This window comes from Nuphar pumila, chromosome 5 (genome assembly GCF_984573655.1).
Source record: "Nuphar pumila chromosome 5, dmNupPumi1.hap1.1, whole genome shotgun sequence".
Lineage (NCBI taxonomy): Eukaryota > Viridiplantae > Streptophyta > Magnoliopsida > Nymphaeales > Nymphaeaceae > Nuphar > Nuphar pumila.
In genome coordinates this window covers 134001539-134023879 of record NC_143253.1, presented here as the reverse complement: position 1 = coordinate 134023879, position 22341 = coordinate 134001539, and the positions used below count along the sequence as shown (strand labels likewise).

General features: G+C 36.8%; 1 protein-coding gene across 2 annotated transcripts; it reads right to left on the bottom strand.

Moving 5' to 3' along the window:
- Positions 1-1734: 1734 nt before the first annotated feature.
- On the bottom strand, positions 1735-15039 carry LOC149838846 (phosphatidylinositol 3,4,5-trisphosphate 3-phosphatase and protein-tyrosine-phosphatase PTEN2A-like). Of its 2 annotated transcripts, none has more exons than XM_090006836.1 (13): positions 14910-15039; positions 13743-14271; positions 13296-13397; positions 13146-13202; positions 11275-11340; positions 7534-7710; positions 7256-7342; positions 7095-7159; positions 6902-6978; positions 5129-5175; positions 3229-3359; positions 2978-3047; positions 1735-2405 (listed from the first exon to the last, which is right to left on the bottom strand). In XM_090006836.1, the coding sequence occupies exons 2-13, from the start codon at positions 14172-14174 to the stop codon at positions 1869-1871; spliced, it is 1848 nt and encodes a 615-aa protein (XP_089862962.1). In that variant the 5' UTR covers positions 14175-14271; positions 14910-15039; the 3' UTR covers positions 1735-1868. The 2 variants fall into 2 exon arrangements, with proteins under 2 accessions (XP_089862962.1, XP_089862961.1); XM_090006835.1 differs by having other exon boundaries at positions 13743-14204.
- Positions 15040-22341: the final 7302 nt, after the last annotated feature.

Here is a 22341-nt window from a genome sequence, read left to right as displayed (position 1 = left end):
TTGATGCCTTCATAGCCATTTACAGATTTTTTTACATTATATTTTTGGATCACCAGAAAAAACTGTATACAGGTCAGATTTTGTTGACAAAACACAGTTCCCACTAAACAAAACCTATAGATCACATCTATGGTGTTAGATGTGAAAAATATACTAAAAACTATGATTTTTTGAAGGGGCCTAACGACACTTGAATAATGTTCTTTTAATAAAAAAATGAATTTTATGCCTTAAATATTTATGTAAATCTTTGACAGTTGATCTTTAAACCTTATAAAACTTGTCTGAATATTAGAATCGGATGGTCCAAGAGTCGATTCCTATAAAATCAAGCATATAAAACACATCTATATGGTCAGATTTAAGAAAAACATGAAAAAAAAACTCATCAAAAGCCGCCCTAGTGGGCAGTAGGCTAGAAAAAGTGGTTAGCAACTGACCTTTATATATATAGTCACTAGAATACTAAAACTACCTGAAATAAGCATTTTCAGCTCTTTTGTTTGCAAATCCAGCCATTTTGATGTGTTCAGCATGGAGAATTTGCTAAGACTCAACAGTTGGATAGTGTATTTTCTTTGAAAAATATGAGTTTTGGATGCTTAATGTATTTATGAAAATTATGAATCAATGATTTTAAAACCTTAAAAAATATTGTTTATGCGTCATAATCAGATGATTCAAGAGTTGTCCTTATAAAACCAATTATGTAGATTATGTATGTATGGTTAGATGAGATAAACATCACTAGAATATGAGAGCTACCATGTGAACTTCAATTTTCATGGAATTTTGTTCTTTTCTCTTATCTAACCATACGTGTATATATATAGTAAACTCTACTCATCAAAAAATCAATGCCTGTGGGATATTAAAAATAAAAAGCATAAAATTTCTCAGTAACCACTAATGGATGGCCTCAGTGCAGAAAACCCCGATTGTTGACAATGAACAAGTCCAAATCCGAGTTGCAATATCTGGCGGCCAAGAAAATGACGTGTATAAGATAGAAGTTTTTTCCCAGAAAGAAAGAGACAGAAAATTTAAAGAAATAACAAGTCAACAGCTTAAGGGATAATCACATAATCCGTGCCTAGCCTGTGAACTGAGGTCACTAAGACTAAATGTGACGGTGTGTTTCCCTTGCCGTAAGGTGTGGAAGCCAACAGGAAACTTTTTCCAGTGGGCAGGGGGAGTACTCATATAGAGTTTTATACTTTGTCACCTCTCAGCCTGGAGAGAGAGAGAGAGAGACAAAGATTCAATCAAGGGATTTTGAATCACCACATTCTGCTGGATGGTTTTGTGATATTGATGATACTACCCTTCTATCTGAATCTACCAACAAACAGATACGGACCTGCATCTGATGATTCGGTTCTTCAGCAGACTTCGGGTCTTGGTATCCATATCCAGATCCGTCATCTAATAAAAATAAATGATATAGTTTACCAAATCCAACTAAATGGAATCGGGAAGTGAAACATCCCACTCGAACCCAGAGTTGGAATAAAAACAATTATGCCCTCTTAAGTAGATCCAAGTAAAATTTCTCAGCACAATGCTGCAACGTCATCCTTCACTCCTGAAGCCTCACTAATCCAAAATTTAGTTCACAACGGATGGGACCTGCGGTTGTGGTGTTAACATCTTCACTCTCTGTTCTTTGAATCAGCTGGTTTTCCTGGAACGAGTACTGAAAACAAACATTTAACCCAGACAGTGAGAAACTAGTGAGATCTCAAACAACATCACTGGAAGCCAATTTCTTCCTCCCCAGTTTACAAGATTGTTCAGAAATCAAATTTAATACAAATCAATCTCTATGTACAGAAACAAAAGAAGAATTTACGTTCAATGACATCCTGTTACTCGCTTTCATAATCTTCATCATCACCGAAAGTAAACACAGAAGCATCAGCAGCCATAGCCTTAAATTCACTTATGCTCGCGGAGTCCATCTTCGGGGCCTCAAACTCTGAGGCATCACCAGTTTTATCCCCCACCTTGGAATCTCCTGCAGAAATGGGAGTTAAGCCTTCATTGCTCACAGAAACATGTCCAATTCCATGTGTTACACTCTCCATCTCCTTCTGAGCTGCGACATCTCCAGAAGCCCCGGTAACAGCAGAGCCCACACTGTCAGTAACTGATTGAGACCGCCTTTCCTTTGGTGGCCCACCTTCTTCAGATTCACTGTCTGAGAACACATCATCCTTCTCTTGGCTTCCTGCTCCTTGGCTTGGGACTGGTGGCAGCCTGGCTCCAGGACCTTGTGTGGAACTAACCTCAGATTTTCCTTCTGGTGCCTCATTACTGGTTTCATTTTTGGCCCGTGTGGGAAGAGGAGCATCATGCTCCATCAGTACAACTTCAACCAGAAATCCTGGAGAAGGCAGTTTTCTCTGCAAAGCAGTGTAAATTGTTGGAAGGCTACATAGATCGACTTTATATAATAAAGCACACCTTGAAAATCAAAATGTTGAAGTTGTGAAACTAACTGTCCCAAGACATGCTTGGGTAAAAGTTGGTCGTGTCAAAAGCAATAGCTTTACAGGCTAATTATGCATTTTGATTCAATAAGACATTGTTTTGCTCTTATGAGATTGCCCTTGATCTATCATCTTCATTGAAATAACATCACAAACTCGTAAATCATTCATGTCATAGATGAGACAAATAACAAATGAGGGTAACTAATCCAAGCCAGCAGAAAAATAAAGAAAATCATAGATCACATTTGAATACCTTAAAGATGCTTCTTTAGACACGCTGACGTGATTTTTTACAAAATTCTTTTGATCAAAAGAAGAATAGCAATGTTCCATAATATATTTTGAATGGAAGAAAATTAATTTTAGGCCAGAAACTAACTAAATAGAAACCAACAACCACACCAAGCAGAAAAAACAGTACAAGTGCTATACAACGGAAAAGCAGAGATGTTTTTCCTTCTTTTTTCCTACACAGGCATTACCTTGTCAAAACCATCAAGTTCAGAAGTGTTCAAGGTTTTCCTGTTTTCCATCATCGTTGTATTCAACCAGCTGAAAAGAAAAGCACAAAAGTTATTTATTAACACAATAGTTGACAAGAATAAGATGATCACCAATACAAATGAGAGTGAAGGAACAAGTTACATAACGGAACAGAGATATAAAGTAAAATAGAAGACTTTGCAATAAATTGAAATTCCTTGACAAGAATCATGATGGAAAAGTTACAAACCAGTAGAAATCTCCTTGACGATCATGAAAATGGATCTTGAAGTCACCAGCCAACTCTGTTAATCCTCTCTCGCCAGGCAAAGCAAAGACCATGATCCCTTTCCGTGGAGCACTAAACCAAAAGTCTTCAGGCTGAAATAACATACAAGCGTGAAATTGGACATCCCATCTTAAATTGCCACAGATGCACAAGTCATATAAAAGCTAATGCTAGAGACCACACGGGGCTATGTAAAACATAAGTTGAATACATAGTCACCGCCGATATTTTGAAAATATCACAATATTATTGGTCTTTCAAAGTCGATTGATATTTTCCTGAGATTTTTAAAATATCGCCAAAACCTGAAATATAGCAATATTTTCCCAAGATTTTCCTGAGATATTCCCAAGAATTTTAAAAACAACTTTTTTTATATTTTCTAAGCATAATTTTTGTTTCTATTAGATTTTACAACCTTTTCTATTTTTTTATATATTTTTGCTGAGAAAAATACTATAAAACCAATTATTTCTTATCTTTTTTATTTTTCATGGCTTCTGAGATTTTTCTGAGAAAAATACTTTTTGAAAATATCACCAAGAAAAACCCTTGCCGAGAAATTACCTTCAACAATATAGGTGACTATGGTTGAATAAAAACTATAGCACAAAATTTCACTTAATCACAGTTTCAGGAGCCAAAACTTGGACAGCAGGCTCACAGTTGGAAGGCCAAGCATCAGGTCAATTCTAAAACTCCATTCTCTATATTTTTATACGATAATCTAAGACAATGCTTTGTGATAGTAATTATGGAACCAAGCACATAGAGAAGAACAAGAAAAAAAATGCACAGTGAAAAGGTAAAGAATAGAAAAAGTCTGGTCCTATGTCACCTGGGTACGAGGACATGGCTATATATATATATATATATATATATATATATATATATATATATATATATATATATATATATATATATATATATCACATAAATGCAAAATAAATTCAAAATAAACTGAATATAATCTAAATATATATGCTATATCTAAAATATATATTATATACTGAAAATATAAAGTTATAAACTGAAAATATAATTATAAATTAAAAATTGAATACAAACTTGTATTTACAGAGGGTAAAATGGCGTGTCCAGGTGTCGATGCATGTCGACACGGGTACGGAGGGCAAAATGGAGTGTCAGTGTGACATAGGTCTGGTCACAAGCATCTGTTAACCTGAACCAACAATTTAACAGAACAACTTAAACAGTGGTACCATGTGAATGCTTCTCACACTTCCAGCAGTTCCTGGTTATGTTACATTATAGCTGCTCTCTAGCCCTTCCTTTAAAGTCACATTTGGTTTGTCAGTTTTCCCCTTTGTTTTCTAAATGGTTACTGCACTGAAAACCTAAAGAAACATAAAAGTTTAGGTAATAGCCATCAGTTTTCAATTTCTGAGCTAAAACAGATTTTAATGAAGACCCTGATTTACCATATTCTTGTTGATTTTTACTTTTTTGCATTAATAATCAGAAGGAATGTTTTGCAATTGTTTACGTTTCTGTTGGATATTTTCTTTCTGCTTCCGTTGTTGAAGGATGCACCTTCAATAGAATTAGGTGTTACAAAAATTTTTACTGCTAATTGAGCGCTCAAAAGTCCAGCAAATGGCCAAGGCACAGTCCTACAGCTACAGGATGTACAATCTCCAATAGGCAGTAAGAAAGGTTAAACTTCTCCAGCATATCATGAATATATTGCAAAGAGATAAGCTGGTCTGACCACAGATCTTTGCTGGGACAAAGAATGCTATATGAGAAGTAAATCATGTTACTCTACCTATCTCAATTATTTAAGACTGAAAATCCCACAATAATATTCTCAAAAAAAAAATCATGTCAAAATATTTACCGCCATATCCTTAGTCCTCGGATGCTTTTTGGTGGAAAAAAGAACACCTGCAATCATAATTACAATTATCAAATTAATAAATCCTAGTGAAAATTCAAGCAGGCAAATTAACTTGAAAGTGTCAATGGTTGAAGGATATCTTATGAGAAATACTATGCACACTATATAACACCCTAGTGTTTGAGAAAATCAGAATGTACAAGACTTTGAAACTCTCAATATATCAAATTTGTCACATTGTTTCATGGTTAAGAGTAATTATGCCATTATACCAATGATGCTTTCTTCTCCAACATTTTTCCATTTACAATAGTGCAAAAGCAAGCTTGCTAGGGATGCTCTTGGAATTCCAACAATTGCAGAAGAATTGAAGTGAAAACATCAACTAGAGAAATTAACACTGAAGAAAATAAAATGCTTTGTGTGCTTAAGTGAGTTATCATGCCCGCCCAACAACTAAGGATGGAAAAAGGACCTGATATAGGTCAAATCATGGCTAATCCCATTCACATCAGACTTTTGGTCAAACAGATAGGATTCTAAAGGGATGTTTGATTGTCGGACAAGCCAGACGGCATTTGTACATAACTCAACAGTCACACCCCATGGGGACTGGCGCATCCTTCCAAAACGCACTGCGCAGGGAGCACTTTGTCCTGCATATCAAAGGCAGGATGCCCCCGCTGCAGGGGACACTTTGTCCCCGGGCGGGATGCATCCTGCGTGTCAAACGCTCCCTGAAGATGAACCTCCAACTCAATGCTGTCTTGGTAAAACCATAATGGGTTCAGATTTGGGAAGGATGCTTCCACATCTAATCTGGGAAAAGACATTGAGTACAGCCACATGAGAGCAAAAACACAGGAGGATGCGAGATATTGCAGATGACCTATTGTTCCAAAGTCCAACCAAATTGTAACAGCAACACTTCAAACAATTTTCATTTTCTCCTGTGTTTCATCTCTTTTCTTTAATTTTTACGAATTGGAAAATCCTCTTCAATATAATATTGGAATTCTTTTTCAAGGTTTACAATGAGGGTTGGATGAAGCTTGTTAATACATGTTGCTTGTATGGCTAAGCACTTTCCTGTTATGATTATTGAAACTAAATTGTTCGTATATGTGCTTCCGAAACTAATGCTATGAATGAGATTGGCTATAAAGGATCAATACTATATGAGATATCAAAGATAATGGCAAATAAAAGTTGCAGATGAAAATATTTGTGTACTCAATGTAGAGCAATATATTATGCATTGGAATAAAACACAACCAGCAAGAGTAGATCTCAGATTGTCAGCAGATTAAAGGTAGATTTCTTTGGTCTACAACCTCAGAAGTTTGCAAGTTCAAGCTAGAAAAAGGTCCCTGGAGCTAGCAGACCAGTGGTTGTAGTAAAAAGCACCAAGGAAATTACTATTCTGGAAACAGAAAAGCAGCTCAACAGCTATGAGTATTCCTCTCCTATCTTATGAGTCCATGTCAGATGGCTAGTAAATGAAGGTGACAAAAATTGTTTGTCAGAAAATTTAAGGAGAAATCAACCATTATATTTGATGCCTCAGAACACAAAATGGTAACTGATTTACTTGTAATATGTAAATGTCCATTAAAGCAAATGAGATAGCTGGGATCAATAAGCATTGTTCACCCACTCATTTGAGGGGGGGAAGAAAAAGCACTTTCCCATGTATTGCAGCATCTATATTAATAAAAAAACATGAGATGGAAACAATATTTGTGAAGCAAAAAAGAAAAGGATGAAGAATACCATTATGATCAGAGACTGTTATGGAGGGCCTAATCCAGTAAGGGCACCTGTGAAGACGAAATCCCCTAAGGATGCACCTACATACATTAGAAAATGAATTAGCCAAAGCAATGATGACAGACATCTTTACAGCCTGAAATACAAAGGAATATAACAAACTCCTGCTTCATGGAGACAAAAAGTAATAGATTACCTCCTCCCAGGCTGATTTTCACCATTAAAATATGTCAGGATTCGCTCAAAATATTTCACATATCTCTGTATCAATAGAAAGAAAAAACGTACAAAAATTATGTTCTTTTCCACTTGTGAGACAATTAAAAAGGATCCAATTAAATGATGGGGTAAACTCACTATCTGACTAGGAAGAACAAGCCCCTTCCCATCCACACATCGTTTCTGATTGTAGTAGGAAATTGACTCTTCAGCTGTCGGAAAGAACTGCAATACAGTTCATCACAGCACCAACCAGTTAAAAGCATGGACAGGTAAACCATGCCACTTTACATCATCATGTATAAAACTCCCACTTCACTTTTAGATAAAAGTGCAACAAAACATAGGAACATGAAAAAGAAATTTGTCATGCTATAAACATTAAATCTTCCTTAATTTTCAAGACAAAATCTGACCTTAAGGTACAGAAGAAGGCTTGATATCATTAGTCCAGTCCTTGCCATACCAGCTTTACAGTGGACAACAACCACATTTTCAATATCTTCTTTCAACCATGCATAAGCACTTTGGCAAAATGATATTATAAGTTGAATTGGTGGACAATTGTGATCATCAAAGGGAAAACAAGCCACCTGATGATCAACAAAGCAAGCATTACATGTCAAGGAACTTTATGTCGTTATCAACTAAAGAAGCAAATAAAATAGCAGCTCAGCATATAGACTGGCTTCCCCATTAAATATGATAGAAGCTCCAACAGTGGTAAGCAATGGAAAACAACTAAAATATACAGGCCGGGCACCTGACTTGAACCAACACAAGGAACTTAGAACCAGCACCGTCATGGTGCTTTCTGGTGATTTAAACAACACTCAGACATCTAGCAGATCTAAGTGTACTAAGTCAAGTTTGATGGACCCACAAGAGATCCAGTTAGCTTAAATGGGTTCTCAAACATGAACTAATTAAGGATCGACAGCTAGGATATGAATCTGACCAGTTTAGATCTGATAAGGTTAGAAGGCTAACAAGATGTGAGTTCTTTCAGGAGTTCTCCACTCAAGTCCACTTAAAAGGCAAAATCCAATAAGATCAGATTATGCTACACCTACATCCAGACCAGACCATGACTAATTGCCAATCTGTACTGCTTGTCTGAGCCAGTTGTATCATGCTAGATCATTTCACTCCAGCCAGACATGAACCGACTAGGTATGCACCAGTAAGTAGGAAAAGCAGTCCATCACGTAATGCAACTAACCATCATCTTTCCTGAAGATTGACCTTATGACTTGGGGGAGTGCGTGGGGCAGATGGAGGTTATTTCAGGTTAAACCCTTTGTATTTTTTTTTTTCGAAAGGCTTAAACCCTTCGTATTAATGTTAGGAATCTTCATGTAACATAAAATTCCAAGCTACGTGTAGGGTCAAAAAGTTACTTTTATCAAACTAAGATTCTTTAACTATCCTTTGTTACTTTTTTTTATTCACTTCTACTTTAACCTAGTATTCCCATAAAGTAACAATGTGATACGCGCCTGCACACACACACACAATTTTAACATTATACAATGAGTTCAAACTTAGCAACAACCATACATCCACACACATGCATACACATAGATATACATATATAGGAACATATTTGTATACATACATACGTATGTACGCACATATATGCATGAATGTGCATGTTGCACCCAAAACCTCGGAGAGCCTTGCAACGTGCCATAGGTATGGGACTGGGTGCGGTGCATGGGGTTGAAGAGACGTGTGCATGCCACTGATAGTGCCGTGTGCCTGAGCTTGACACTGGGCTGTGCAAAGGGGTGTGGCGTGTGCACGGGTTGGTGCAATGCAGGTGCTGAAAAACGTGTGTGCATGTCACTGATTGCGTCATGTGCCTGAGCTTGGCACTAGACAGTGGAAGGAGTGTGTGACATGTGCACTGGCAAGGTGCAGTGCACATTCATAAGAGGCACGTGCATGCCACAGATGGTGTCGTGTGCTGGAGTGGGGCACAGGGCTGTGCAAGGAGTGTGGCATGTGCCTGGTGTGGTGCAGTGCAGATGCGGCAACAGATGCATGGATGTGTGTGAAGTGCGGTGGAAGTGCCCCAAGAGTGATGGATTGGTTGGTTGCGGCGTGCATGAGGCAGTCGGGCCAACCCCGTGGCAAACAGGCCTTGCCCATGTGTGCAGAGTTTGGTGCACATGCATAACAGTGGTGTCGTGTGTTGCACAGACCATTGTCATGCGTTGTGCATGTGGCGTGCGAAGCACATCATGCGGTGGGCACGCAGTTGCGGTGAGCATGGTCAGAGCTTGGCATGTGCAGCAATGTGCGCAGTGTGGGCACAGTTGCGTGCACAATCTTTGAGGTGATAATCCAATGAGCATTTGAAGTTGTTTGGGGCCAAGATCGAAGATTCACCGTGTAAATGGACTATGGGGAACACGTGGGTGAAGGCGGATTTGAAGAATTCCGAAGTTGAGAAATTTATGGTTCCCCAAGTGTTATTCGGGTTCCTCTTGCTGGCAGGGGCCTGGCTCCTAAAACACCTATATAGGGGACCTCCTGTTTGAGCTGTTTGGCACATGTTGCAGCAGTTTGGCATAGGCACCCCCTATATCGCACGGGCAGCACTGGGAGTGCATGGGGGTGTCCGTGTGTAGTTCAAATCCCCCATGGGGCGTAGGCAAAGACCTTGGGTGCGTAGGCAGGCGGCCCTTGGTGCGGCGATGCGGTCCCAACCATGCCAAGTGGCATGGGGTTGTGCAAGAGAGTGCACAACGCCGGCGAACGAGTTTGGGTGGTGCTGTTCGCTATGGCAGATAATCATCAACTGGTCTGCGGACTGGGGGTCGAAAGATCTTGTCCCTTTTATGGTGAGGTTATGTTGGGGGCGTGCCCATGGGGCTGCTATCTGCTCCATGGCACGCGAGGCTAAGGCATCTGTGCGTTGTTGGCTCGGATGGTTGGGCTTGAGGAAAGGTGGCTTGCAATGATGGTTGGAGGCATGACATGCATCGGTAAAGGCTTTGGGATGCGTTATGCTCCCATGACCCGTGTTGGATGTTGGTTAAGTCGGTAGTGCTGCGAAGGCACGTTTCAGCCCTTGTCAACGTGCGCTTGCTTGTGGGAGTGGTAAGGCACGTTTGGCTTGGTGGTTGAAGGTGCTAGCCGGTATGGGACGGCTATGCACGTAAGTGGCTATCAGATGCACGATGGACCATGTTCGGAAGGATCTCTTGAAAAGAAGAGCTTGTTAAGTTGACGTTCCGCTGGGTAAGAAAGTTACGTGTGGGAAACACGTGCTGTGAGGCTGACTAGGTCGTAAGGCCTAGTGCCGCACGGGGCTTCCTTGGCTTGAAATGCGAAAAAATTGGCCTTGGAAAGTTAGCCCGTGACAGTGCATATACACATTGTACAACACTAAAAGCAGAAAAAGAAAAAAATATTGGAAGGAATAACACCGAACCTGATGAGTGGGTTGTTTTCAATGAGGTTATAAGCCTATCTTTGCTGATGGGCCAAGTCATAGCACTTCATGAGAAGATGGCCTAAACATAATTGTTTAGGCCAAATTCTCAGGCCTACTACTATCACAAGTTCATGACAGAAGTATGGAATGTCACTCATTAATCAATTTGCACCATTAATATTGCTCTAATATAGCTACATATTCATGTAAATTTAGAGATAAAACACTGTGGTGGGAAGTCATTCCAACCAACATCGTATCTAAGACATTTACCTGAAAACTGAATAACTAGCTCCTGTTCAGTTACTGGAACCATCAAAATCCCCATCAAAAGTGAAAATTTAAGGCTTGCATAAAGAGACTTGACAACTTAATCAGAATTTTACGGCGTTCAATACAGAGAGGTGGAATACAGAAATTCAACAGCATTGCACACAAAATACCAGAAAATAGTATGTTGTCAAGCTTTGGTGCTTTGGTCACGTCAAAAATCTTTTACATTTCATGTATGGTGGATTTAACCACATAGATTACAAACACCAGTTGTCAGTGATATAATGCAATGTGGCATATCCTTAAGCACATCAAGTGATAATGGTCTCAACATTAATAGCCAACAATGAAACAAGTAATACATTAGAGATAGTGGCAAGAAATGTTGGTTACATGCAAATTATGGATATACAAATTAAAACATTTAAAAAGTGTGTACCTTTCCCTCGAACAGTGATGCATCATACAACCTTTCTGAACAAAGGTTATATACTTTGTACTTCCCCTGCCAATTGAATGTTAACTGAGTAACCAATGCAAAGCACTAGAACTCCAGCAAAAGTGTCATTATATTACAAAGCAACAATAGAGAACCACAGAATGAGATATTCAACCACCAGTATTATGTGATTGCAGGCTTCTTTGACAACTTAAATTGTTTGATAACGCAGCATAAGTAAAAGTTTGTGAAAAAAAATAAGATTTCTTACCAAAATTTAAATGAATGTATTTGAATGCCTTGAAAGTTGAAACACATATATCTACAAAAAATTTATGTATCCAGCTTCATTTGATTAGCAGCACTATGATATGTTCCATACAAAAAATGACATGGTTTTTAGGGTTTTTATTTCTGAAAAACTTACTCTTGTGGCTATCATAAAATTCAAGAAATTTAGACCACAAAAACATGAGGTTCTACCATTAAAAGGAAGAGTTCCAGTTATGGATAAGGGCTGAAGGCCCATGTTTTTTCGAACTTTATCTAATAATAAAGTTGGCAATTCAATGCTAAGCAACCTCCAAAGCAGTAGGTATCTTTATCAGAGTCTGTTTCCATTACTCTTTTTGATAAAGAGTGCAATAAACTCAACAATAAGATTACTTGCAAAACATTCCCGCATAATAGATGCTTTTAGTGATGAAGTTAAAATTCCAACTTATCATGTATTGTCAGCAGCTGAATGTTGTAGAGGGAAAAGCAGTGACTAACATAAAAGTTGCAATGAGGAAGCAAGTGCATTTACATGCAAAGGATAAGCAAACAGCAGTCTAGGAGAATACCAAATATCTATTATACATGGGATCGACTGAATTTGAAATATCAGATACAACTGAAAGGCAATACTGGCTTGAAGTTTGAAATATAAATAATGTTGTTATTTGGTGTTATTCACAGTGACAGATTCTAATACTTAATATTGACCTGGGCGGATGCATCATTTACTGGTCTGTTCTATCAATTAATTTCAAATAAGTCATACCTTGCTCAGATCAATCAATACAGCATGGGTCAGCATGTTGAATGGAAGGGATAAAACTTTAGGCCTTGTTTGGATGACAAGGGGCAAAACCTGATGGAAGATGGTTGGACAAAACAGGGTTTTAAGAGGAGAAAAAAAAACATTTTCGGCCATCCGCTGGTCGGAAAATAGCTGGCTGGTACCAACCTGACCCTTTTCCAGCCAGCCGCCAACCAGAAAAAATAGCAGGACAAAAAGGGTTTTTCCAAAAAAAAAAAAAGAAACGGTTATTTTCCAGGAGGGGGCGAGGAGACAAAAGTTTTGAGCCGGCCAACAGCCGGAAAATGGCTGGACAACCTGATGCATGATGGAAGGAAGGCAGGATAGTTGAACATGAGGGGAAGAATTGAGGAGGTGAAAACCCAGTTCAGATAAACCAACAATTTCAAGATGAAAACCCTGGGTAGTTTTTTTTTCATATATTAGGTTTTGATGAATACCTGGTTTATGAAAACCATGCTCTATGGCATCCAAACCAATGCCTGAACTTGGTTTTATGCCCCACCTTTGTTTTAACTAATAGTGTCATGCAAACGGGCTTTAGTTTATTACATCTATACAACCTTAGGGTGTGATACTGGTAAACTTCACTCACTATATCATCAAACATCATTCATCTCTTTGGAGTATCATGCACATGTAAGCTTCAAAATACTTGTAGACTAACAACAAAGGATCGGCAGAAAAATGATAAACAAAGACATACATAGGTATACCTCCTCCAACTACTAACAAGTTTTTTAGATGATACAAGTGAACCCGTGCTCAATGAAATACAATCCTTTACCTTGTGATGAGTCTCAAAAAATTTGATCACTTCTTCCATATGGTTCCGGTAGAAGCCCTACAGTAAGTGCCAAACTAATTTCCAGTAAGAATTTCTGCAAATAGCTCAATAACTAAAAACTTGACCTATCAACTATACCAAGTTACCAACCTCAACATATCCAAAAATACCAGAGCTTATATCACCAGCAGGAAATCCCATGGCAATGATATTCTCAGTAATATATGTCATATCCAAATCAAACCCACCTTCCTAGAAAAAACACATTGGAAAGCAATTGTTACAAAAACATGCATAAAATAATAAACCAGTAACAGCCTAGCATGCTCATTGAAAAGGTAGCATCTTATGACACAGGCAAAAGGAAAAAGTTAAAGAAAACCCGGGACTATTATATGACAATGAATTAGCTACCTACTTTAGAAGAAGAAGAATGCTACAAAAAAGGGGAAAAAAAGAAGGAAGAACATGGCATAAAGAAGTGAAGGAAACAATAAATGATATGTTTCTAACATATAAAACAGCAGTTTAGATGGACATGTAGATATGGCTTTAACAGAAAGCGTCAACCGAAGCACATACTCAAAGAAAACTCACCTGATATCTTCGCTTATTCTGAGAGACCATATGTCGTGCCTTGGTCTGGACGGCTTTCACAGCACTTTTAGAGGAATCAACTAAGCCTTTTGTGAACGTTCCCAGAACACTGGATTGCGCAGCTGTTGAGTTGCCCTCGGCGGTAGTATCGACAGCATTAGGACTTCTTGGAGACGTCCGCAGCGCAAATCCAGATGTAAAACGAGAAAATGCTGATTTTGCAGAATTGCCAGACTCCGAATCTTCTTGAATCGAGAACTGTGGGATCTTGAGGTTTTTGGCCCACGACGATATACTAGAGGCAGACAGTTTCGGAGATCCTTCTTGAGCAGGCCTATCTTGGCTGGGCACACTAATGCTATGTTCAACTTTATCCGCTTCAGAAGGAGAATATGCAGTGCTGGATAATTTTGAATCCATTAGCCTATCCATCTCAGTTTCTCCTCATACACTATAGTGCATCTGCCACAAATCCATGCACTAATGACGAACACGCAAACGGGAAGGACAAGGCTGATAGTGCTATACACTAAACGAAAAAGAAATCGAACATTTCAGCGGGAAATGAAAAGGAATCGAGCAAGAACTATCTTCTCATCTAATGCAATAACTAACACGGGTTTGTGGAATAATGAACACACGCTGAAAATACGAATCTTCCAGTGGCTTTGGAGTTCTGCTAGTCTTATACGAGTAACAGTTAGCGATATCGCAACTGTTCGGAAAACCAACTTGGTGAATTCAACACGGTTAAGAAAATCGACCATTTGCCCCATCAATTAACAAAGAGAACCAAAAGGATCGAGAAATTTCCACTGTTTACAACTAAATCATAAAAAAGGAGGATCGAACAATAAATGCTCCGTTAAACGAATTGGGCGAAACCTTCGGCGACCCAAATCTCGCTATGGGTAGCAAAATAACGTTGGAAATGCACAGATCGTAGTCACCAACAAGGCAATTTGTTCAAGAATCGCGTCAAGGGACGCCGAAATGAAATGAGCAACGCCTCGGAGTGCGGAAATTGCGGAGATGGTGATCTCGCAATGAATTTCCGCACAAAAAAGGGATCCAGAGGATGATCGCCAGAGCAATTTCAACGCATGAAACCAGATCCGATTCCGATACGGCAAAGGAAGACGATGAAGACGGCGAAGGAATCCATACCTGATATTTTCCGATGGCCGTGGCGTTGGAATCGCGTCCCAACTACTTGAATGAGAGGAGCGTGTAGATAGTTTTCTTTGCTCTTCGCTTCTGGTTTAACTCGTAGAAGACGGTGTGGGTGTGATCAGTCGCCTTATTGTTTGAGTTGAAGGGTTTGATATTATTTAGGAAAAATTACAGTTGGAGCCTAGCTTTTTTACTTAATTCCAAATATTGGTTTAAATTTTCAAATTTTTTAAATATACCCCTATATTTCTCTAAAAACTACCAAACAAAGGCCTACATTTATTATTAACCTATAACTCAGGTTAAATAACAACACAAATTACAATAGTAACCTTCATCATTTTAAGAGTTCAAACAGTGTACTTTTTTTTAGAATGATCGAGTATTTTTCAATTTTCAAAGGAAAATGCAGGAAACCAAAAAAGAATTACGTTTTCCAAAAGGATAAATTTGACACGAGGTTTCTAATTGGACTGTTTTGAGGAAATGTTTGGCCCATATCTAGAATTGTAGAAAAGTCTAACCAGTTTTTTGAAATACAGGCAAAAGGTTGGCATATAAATGTAATTTTCTGCATGATTAAACCAGCTATAAAATAATGTATTATTTGTTCGTAAACAATTTTCTTCAAGCTATTTAGGGAGAACCCCTGATTCAAAAGTTTGCACTCAAGTGTCAAGGAGGCGTACCCATTAAGTGACACGGTTCTGGGTGAGTGTTCATTCATCTTAAACAAAAAAGAAATAGTTTGCACTTAACTAATAAAATATGACCCATTAGGCTCTAAGCACTTGGCTAGGTGGGTTGTCTTAAGACGTTCAAGTTGAGAGACATCACGAGTTCCATAGCAACCCTTTGCCAGTTGCCACAAGGCTCAAGCATCAAGCTTCATGGTGGGTGAGAGTGGTGGCCTTGGGGTTTTACACTTTTAAACGTGGCAACTATCAGTTCAAGTAACTTTGTAGCACAATACCTACGAGTAGGAGCTATTGGTGCATGTGTCCTTGTGGTGAGATGTTGCAGGTACTCCATGAGTAAATGGAACACCGGTCAAGAGTGCAATGCTGCTCTCCATACGTAGAAGTGCATATTTCGATGAAGAGATCACAGCAAGGAAGAAGGTTCTAAGCTCGTGGATAGCTATCTTGTTTATTTGTAGTTTTGTAATAATTATTGATTAAATTGAAAGTGCTATTATACATTAATGCAATTGATTTATTTGACATGTATGTGCAATACAAATAGAAATTCATTGCAATTGACTTATTTTATTGATTATATATATATATATATATATATATATATATATATATATATATATATATATATTGCTACTATACATGAATACAATGTAATTGATTAGTTTATCATGTATGTGTGCAACATGTATAAATTTATTACAAGTGACTTATTTCATTTAGTTTGTCATGTATGCATAAAACATGTAAACATTTATTGCAATTGGTTGGTTTTATTATAATTAACTGATTTGAATAAAATTAATTTGGATTACAAGATTCTCAGTAAATTGATTCAGAAGAGCTAACATCATGCATATACTTACTGTAACCAAGCATACCAATGATTTTTAACACTGACGGAGAAAATAAATGAATTTTTTTATCAAATGCATTTTTGCAAATTCTTAACATCAGTCACCCCTTCTTAGAGGCCGTTATGTAGTTTTGGAATTTGACAAACAACACATTTCAATTCAAAGATATTGAGATGACCATCACATTTGAGGACGTAGCATGAATCACCAGACTAAAGTGCTATAGAGAGCCAGTGAGTAGCACGAGGTGGGTGGATTTCAAGCAGTTGTGTGATATTTATTTGCAAGCAGATGATAATGCATTCGGATTCGATAAGATCAAGTTTGCATGGCTTAAGAGCTATTATGACCCCAATAAGGTGAGGAGGATGAAAGCAAAATTATTGTATGTTAGAGTAATAAGGTGGACAAGACGGTGAGAGCATTCTTGCTATACTTCTTTGGCTCATGCTTATTCATCGACACTGGCAGAAAATCGGTTCATGCATCGCACATCGAACTGCTAGAAGACCTAAATCACGTTGATCAATACACATGGAGAGCATGCACACTTGCACACCTATATTCAAGTTTGAGTAGCATGATGAGTGAAAGAAAAATCCTTGTTGGAATGTTAGTGTTGTTCAAGGTATTTATTCCTTCATTGTACCTAAACTTTTGATTTATAGTATATATCATGTTTTGATACATATTGTGTATTAATCATTGTTGATCATTGTTATGCAAGTTTTGATATAAGAGCACATATTCATTGAAAGACCTCAAACGCGTCAAGTTGCCCACAAATTTTTATGTACCACAATGTAGAGTTGGTCATGCAACGAAGAGAGACATGATCAAAGATTAGTGGGTCATCTTGTGCTACATGTTGACTAAGTTGCATCGCTTCGCAAGCTGACTAGGACAAACATAAGTATTATTGTTTATATTATGTATGTTTTTTTAATAAATACATCTTTATAGGACTAACTATAAAGGAAATATAGGTAAATTGGTGATCTTATGAAAGCGCATTAGAATAAGAGGAGAATGCTTATGTGATTGTAGGGGTGAAGGACATTGTCAGGAAGGACATTTGGATGCACAACATGAATAAAGTTGATCGCTAAATGGTCAATTAATTCATTCAGCAGTTTGGGTTTGTTCAGCAACTAACTAGTATGTAACACTCTAAAAATTTAGAATCTTAAAATTTTCATAATTTTTTTTAAGCATAACATAAGTTATTTTTAAAAGAGAAAATCTGCTATGATCTTCAAACCCATTACAAGTTGAAAACTAGACCATAATAATTTAAAAAATATTTTATTTCACTAAATTAATATTAGAGTTATACAAGCCAAAAACATAAAGACTCAAAGATAATTCAAATTATCCTAATCTATACCAAAATTTTAATTGAGTCATCGTGTATCGTAGCATTCATTTGTTCATCTTTGTGAACCTATTTTTTTTAATAAAAACAAATGGAACAACTTAATATCAAAATATGTACCAGTAGACCTCTATCGAGTCTCTAGTATGAAAAGAATCACATATATAAAAGTATGTAACATTACACAATATTCATACATAAGACACATCTCTTATATGCACTATTATGTAATCTATAATATTTGTATTTCATTTCATATGGTAATCTCTTTAACTGAATTGAATCTAAATACCTATAATTAATTGAATGATCATAGGGAATTGCTTGCATTTCTCAATCCCTATAAATTATGTATATAACCAAAATAATTTAATCTAAATAATCACTAAAAAATTATTTATATAATCAAATTAAGCAATTAATGAAGCAGGTAATTATGTACCTATATGTTTTTCATACATGCATCAATAATATTATTATCTTTTAAATTATTTTTTTTCATTAATGTAAACACTCAATTTTCCCAAGATGCCCAAAATACTAACAACTTTAGAAGAATCAAGTTGCATGTTGGAGTTTATAAAGATGACAACATGAGAAACCCCAGAGAATCTGTTGAACGACTATCTTAGTTTAGTGGTCTGACCCTGGACGACTCTTAATTTAACGATCTGACACTGGACGACTGTCTCAGTTTAGCGGTATGACATTATACGACAATCTCAGTTTAGCGATCTGACACCAGAGGATTATCTCAGTTTAGTGATCCGACATTGGACGACTATCTCATTTTTTTCATCATTTGGCTTATTTTGTCATCAAAGGACAGTCAAACTTGTTTAGTCATCCATCTCTGGACAGACAAACTAGTTTAGCCGTCTAATCAGTTAGAGTAAATAAAACACATTTGCCTTATCTACAACTACTTTTGCATGAATTCAAGAGAATATTATGATCATTGCAAAAAATTTCCTCTCTTGTGGTTTCTCTCTCTTCCTTTCTCTTTTCCTTTCTAACCTCTATTTCCTCCTTTTTGAAGGGAGAAAATAAAAGACAGAAAAGAAGAGAGAAGAGAAAAGAAAAGAAAGAAGAGAGAGAGGAAAATCTTCTGCGAAGGTCTCACTTGACCTGAATTTTTGAAAAAGATTACTCGCCTCCGTTTTTGAAATATTTGCGGAAAAATTGGGAGACGGGGCTCGCTCGTCGGCACAAGGTTCGACCGTTCCTGACGCCTTTACCAGGGGTAACCGAACCAAGGATCGAATTTATGTCTTTTTGCTTTGCTAAAAGATTATCTAAGAATTTATCCTAAGTCTAAATGCACAAAGAATCATGCTTGTGCAATGCAAATTCAAAAATGTATGCTTTTTGAGAAAATACTTTTGAAAATCTGAGACTTTTCAAGTGATTCTGAAGTAAATGTGATGAAGAAACGATTTGAATTTAACTTATAACTTGAGATAGATCAGGAAAAGATGTTTGAAGTTCTAAGTCTTTGAAATAATCAGAGTTGGGAGAAAATAAATCTTGATTTGAAAAAGAAAATGAAATGAAGTTTCAAAGTCAAAATTTGGACTTTTGAGTCTGGATTTAGGAGAGGAGATTAATTTTTGGAATGGAATTGAATTCTATATTTGAAGTTTGAGATCAGAATGAGATTTGAGAAATCCAGATTGGGTTTGAAGATAAAATTGGTTTTAAGAAGGCCAGATGTGTTTTGAAAGTGGATTTTGGACACTGGGAATCAAAGATAGATTTGGATTTGAAATCTGGCATCCTAAATGGATTTGGATCTGAAATCTGAAATTCAAGATGAAGTTGAATTCTAGAATCCTAAATAGAATTGGATCTGAAGTCTGAGATCAAAAAATGCAGTTGAATTCTGGATCTAGAATCCTAAATGGGAATTGGATCTGAAATCTGAGGTTCGAGATGAAGTTGGATTATGGATCCTAAATGGAGTTTGGATCTGAAGTCTGAGATCCAAAATGAAGTTGAATTCTAGGATTCTAAATGGAATTTGGATCTCAAGCCTGAGATCCAAGATGGAGTCGGATCCGACATTTGGAATCCTAAATGGAATTTGGATCTGAAATCTGAGATCAAAAAATGGAGATTGCATTTGAAAATCTGGATCTAAGTTGGGATTGGTTTCTAACTTTGGATTTGAATTTTGAAATTCCATATGAGACTTTTGAAGATGGGTCTCAGTTTTGAAAACCGAGATTGAATTTAAAACTTTAGAAGAAAAAATTGAATTTTGAGATCCAGAATAAATCTGAATCTTTGATTTTGAATTAAGAAGCATTTTGAAGATAAAGAATAATTTTGAATTTTGAAATCAGAAGATGGATAAAAAATTTCAAAGTTAAATTTGAACTTTGAAATTGATTTGAGTTTGAAGTTGAATCTTGAAAAATGAATTTGAAATTTCAGAATGGATTGGAACTTTGAAATTTTGATTTGAATTGGAAATTTGAAGTTTGAATACAAAATGATTTTGAAATTTCAAAGTCAAATTGGACTTTTGAAATTGATTTTTTGGGATCTTGAAATGAGATAGAATTTAAATATGAATCTATAAATAAGAATTGATCTCAGAAATGAAGAAAATACTCAAAATCACTTAGAGTTTTTGAAAGAGAATTTTGAAAATATGATGCAATTCTGTCCTAAATGATGAATGAATTTAAAGAATTTTAAATTGGATTTTGAAAAGCATATCTCATTCTTTAAATGAATTAAAATAAGATTGAAAATATAATACATTATTGACTATGGTCATTGAATATATTATATAATAATCTATATTTAAATTCAGGTGAAGAATAAAACATATTTTTGTGCTTTTATAGAGTTTAAAATGAAATTAACTCTCAATATATCCTGACTATGGCCATTGATATATATTTTGAGCTAATTTTAAACTAAACTCTGATAAAAGAGGAAAATATTAAAAACAAATGTGATGATTTTTTAAAAGGATCCAGTGTGGATCCAGTGTTATTCCATAAAAGATGAAAATCCTAAGCTTTGTTTACATCCTGACTATGGTCATTGATGCAAATCATCAACTTAGGATTAGTCACCTCCTATTTAGAATAATGCATGTGTCATTCGTGTTCCCATTTGTGAATTTTTAGAAACAAAGGAAAATAATGAAACAATTGTTATTTTCATGCTCATCCATTCTAATCTAAGACTGAAGATGTAGAACTTTTATTGATATGTAACTTATTACAATATTGAATCTAAAAATTACCACAATAGCAATCTTCATGTATTTTCTATAAAATCGATTTAATGAGACATAAGCATATCATGTTACAAATGTAAGCATAAATATCTTTAGACTATTTAGGGAGATGAAAACCAGAATGGGCATTAACTTCCTATGTAAGAGAGTGAGATAAAATGTATTGAGCAAAATATAAAGCTAGATGTGCCTATCTAAGATGCCATGCCGGGTGCAGGGTAGGAGCTAGGGAGTAAGGTGCTGCAACTATGGCTGGGGTAGGTGAAATAATGGACTTTCACAGGGAAAGATGACAACGAATGTGAAACATGACTGTTGGTGCAGATGAACCTAGCTGAAATGAAGATTTATGCGGCGAGAGTACCCATGGTACACATGCAATGAATCATCTACCATGATAGGATGATGAAATTACCACAGCAGGAGGGTACTCTGATGGCAAATTGGAGCAGGGAGTATTGCTGCAAGTGTTGCAACAGTAGTACGAAGATGAAGCAGGGTCTTATGCTGGAATGGCATACTATGCACAAAAATGGCATGGTTGACACTCCATGACAAAGGCTAAGGTGAGTGTAGCAGCAACAGGGGCTGCTGTAGGGAAAAAAATGGTGAAGCTGAAACGAGTTGTAGTGAAAAATGTGCAGCATATATGAATGTGTGGCAGCAGACAACCCATAGTGAAGATATTATAACAGGGTTGCATAGGATGAGGGCATCCAGCCGGTGGAGTAGTGTTAGGTTGTATATGTGTGAGATGATGGTAATATTTACAGAGGAGCAAAGTATGATACTTGCAGCTGTATGAAACACAACACCAGGTAGGTTGAGGCAAATAGAGGTATAAGGTGCCAAAAGAATGAAGAGTATGGAATGTGGACAGCACGATGACCTATTCTCACTAAAGACAGGGAAATTATCTACAGAAAGTCCAGAATCTTAGCTAAGCTTATGATCAACCTGAGATGCCTAAAAGGAATAAAGCTAACTGAAGGTGGGCAAATGGACAAGATATCAGTGAATGCAAATGAATTCCTATAAGAAATAGTTGAAATCATACTGGATTGAAACATTGTGAATGGCAGCTGTAAAACTAAGGCATATATTGTTGTGGCACTTCGATCCCCCATTCCATTTATAATTTTGATACTCTCAATTCTGGCATATCTGAATGCTCATCGGGGGCTGCAGGGGGGGGGGGGGTAATGATGAAACATTCTCTAACAGCAAATGATGGACTGAA

What these genes read in the sequence shown, in the direction of transcription:
- LOC149838846 (XM_090006836.1), bottom strand. Translation starts at nt 14,174, where the DNA reads ATGGATAGGCTAATGGATTCAAAATTATCCAGCACTGCATATTCTCCT. An exon ending in CGAGGACTAAGGATATGGCG is followed by an intron (nt 3,360 to 5,128) that starts GTAAATATTTTG and finishes ATGTTATTTCAG; the next exon opens with CCTGAAGACTTTTGGTTTAG. An exon ending in AACTTGATGGTTTTGACAAG is followed by an intron (nt 2,406 to 2,977) that starts GTAATGCCTGTG and finishes ACTGCTTTGCAG; the next exon opens with AGAAAACTGCCTTCTCCAGG.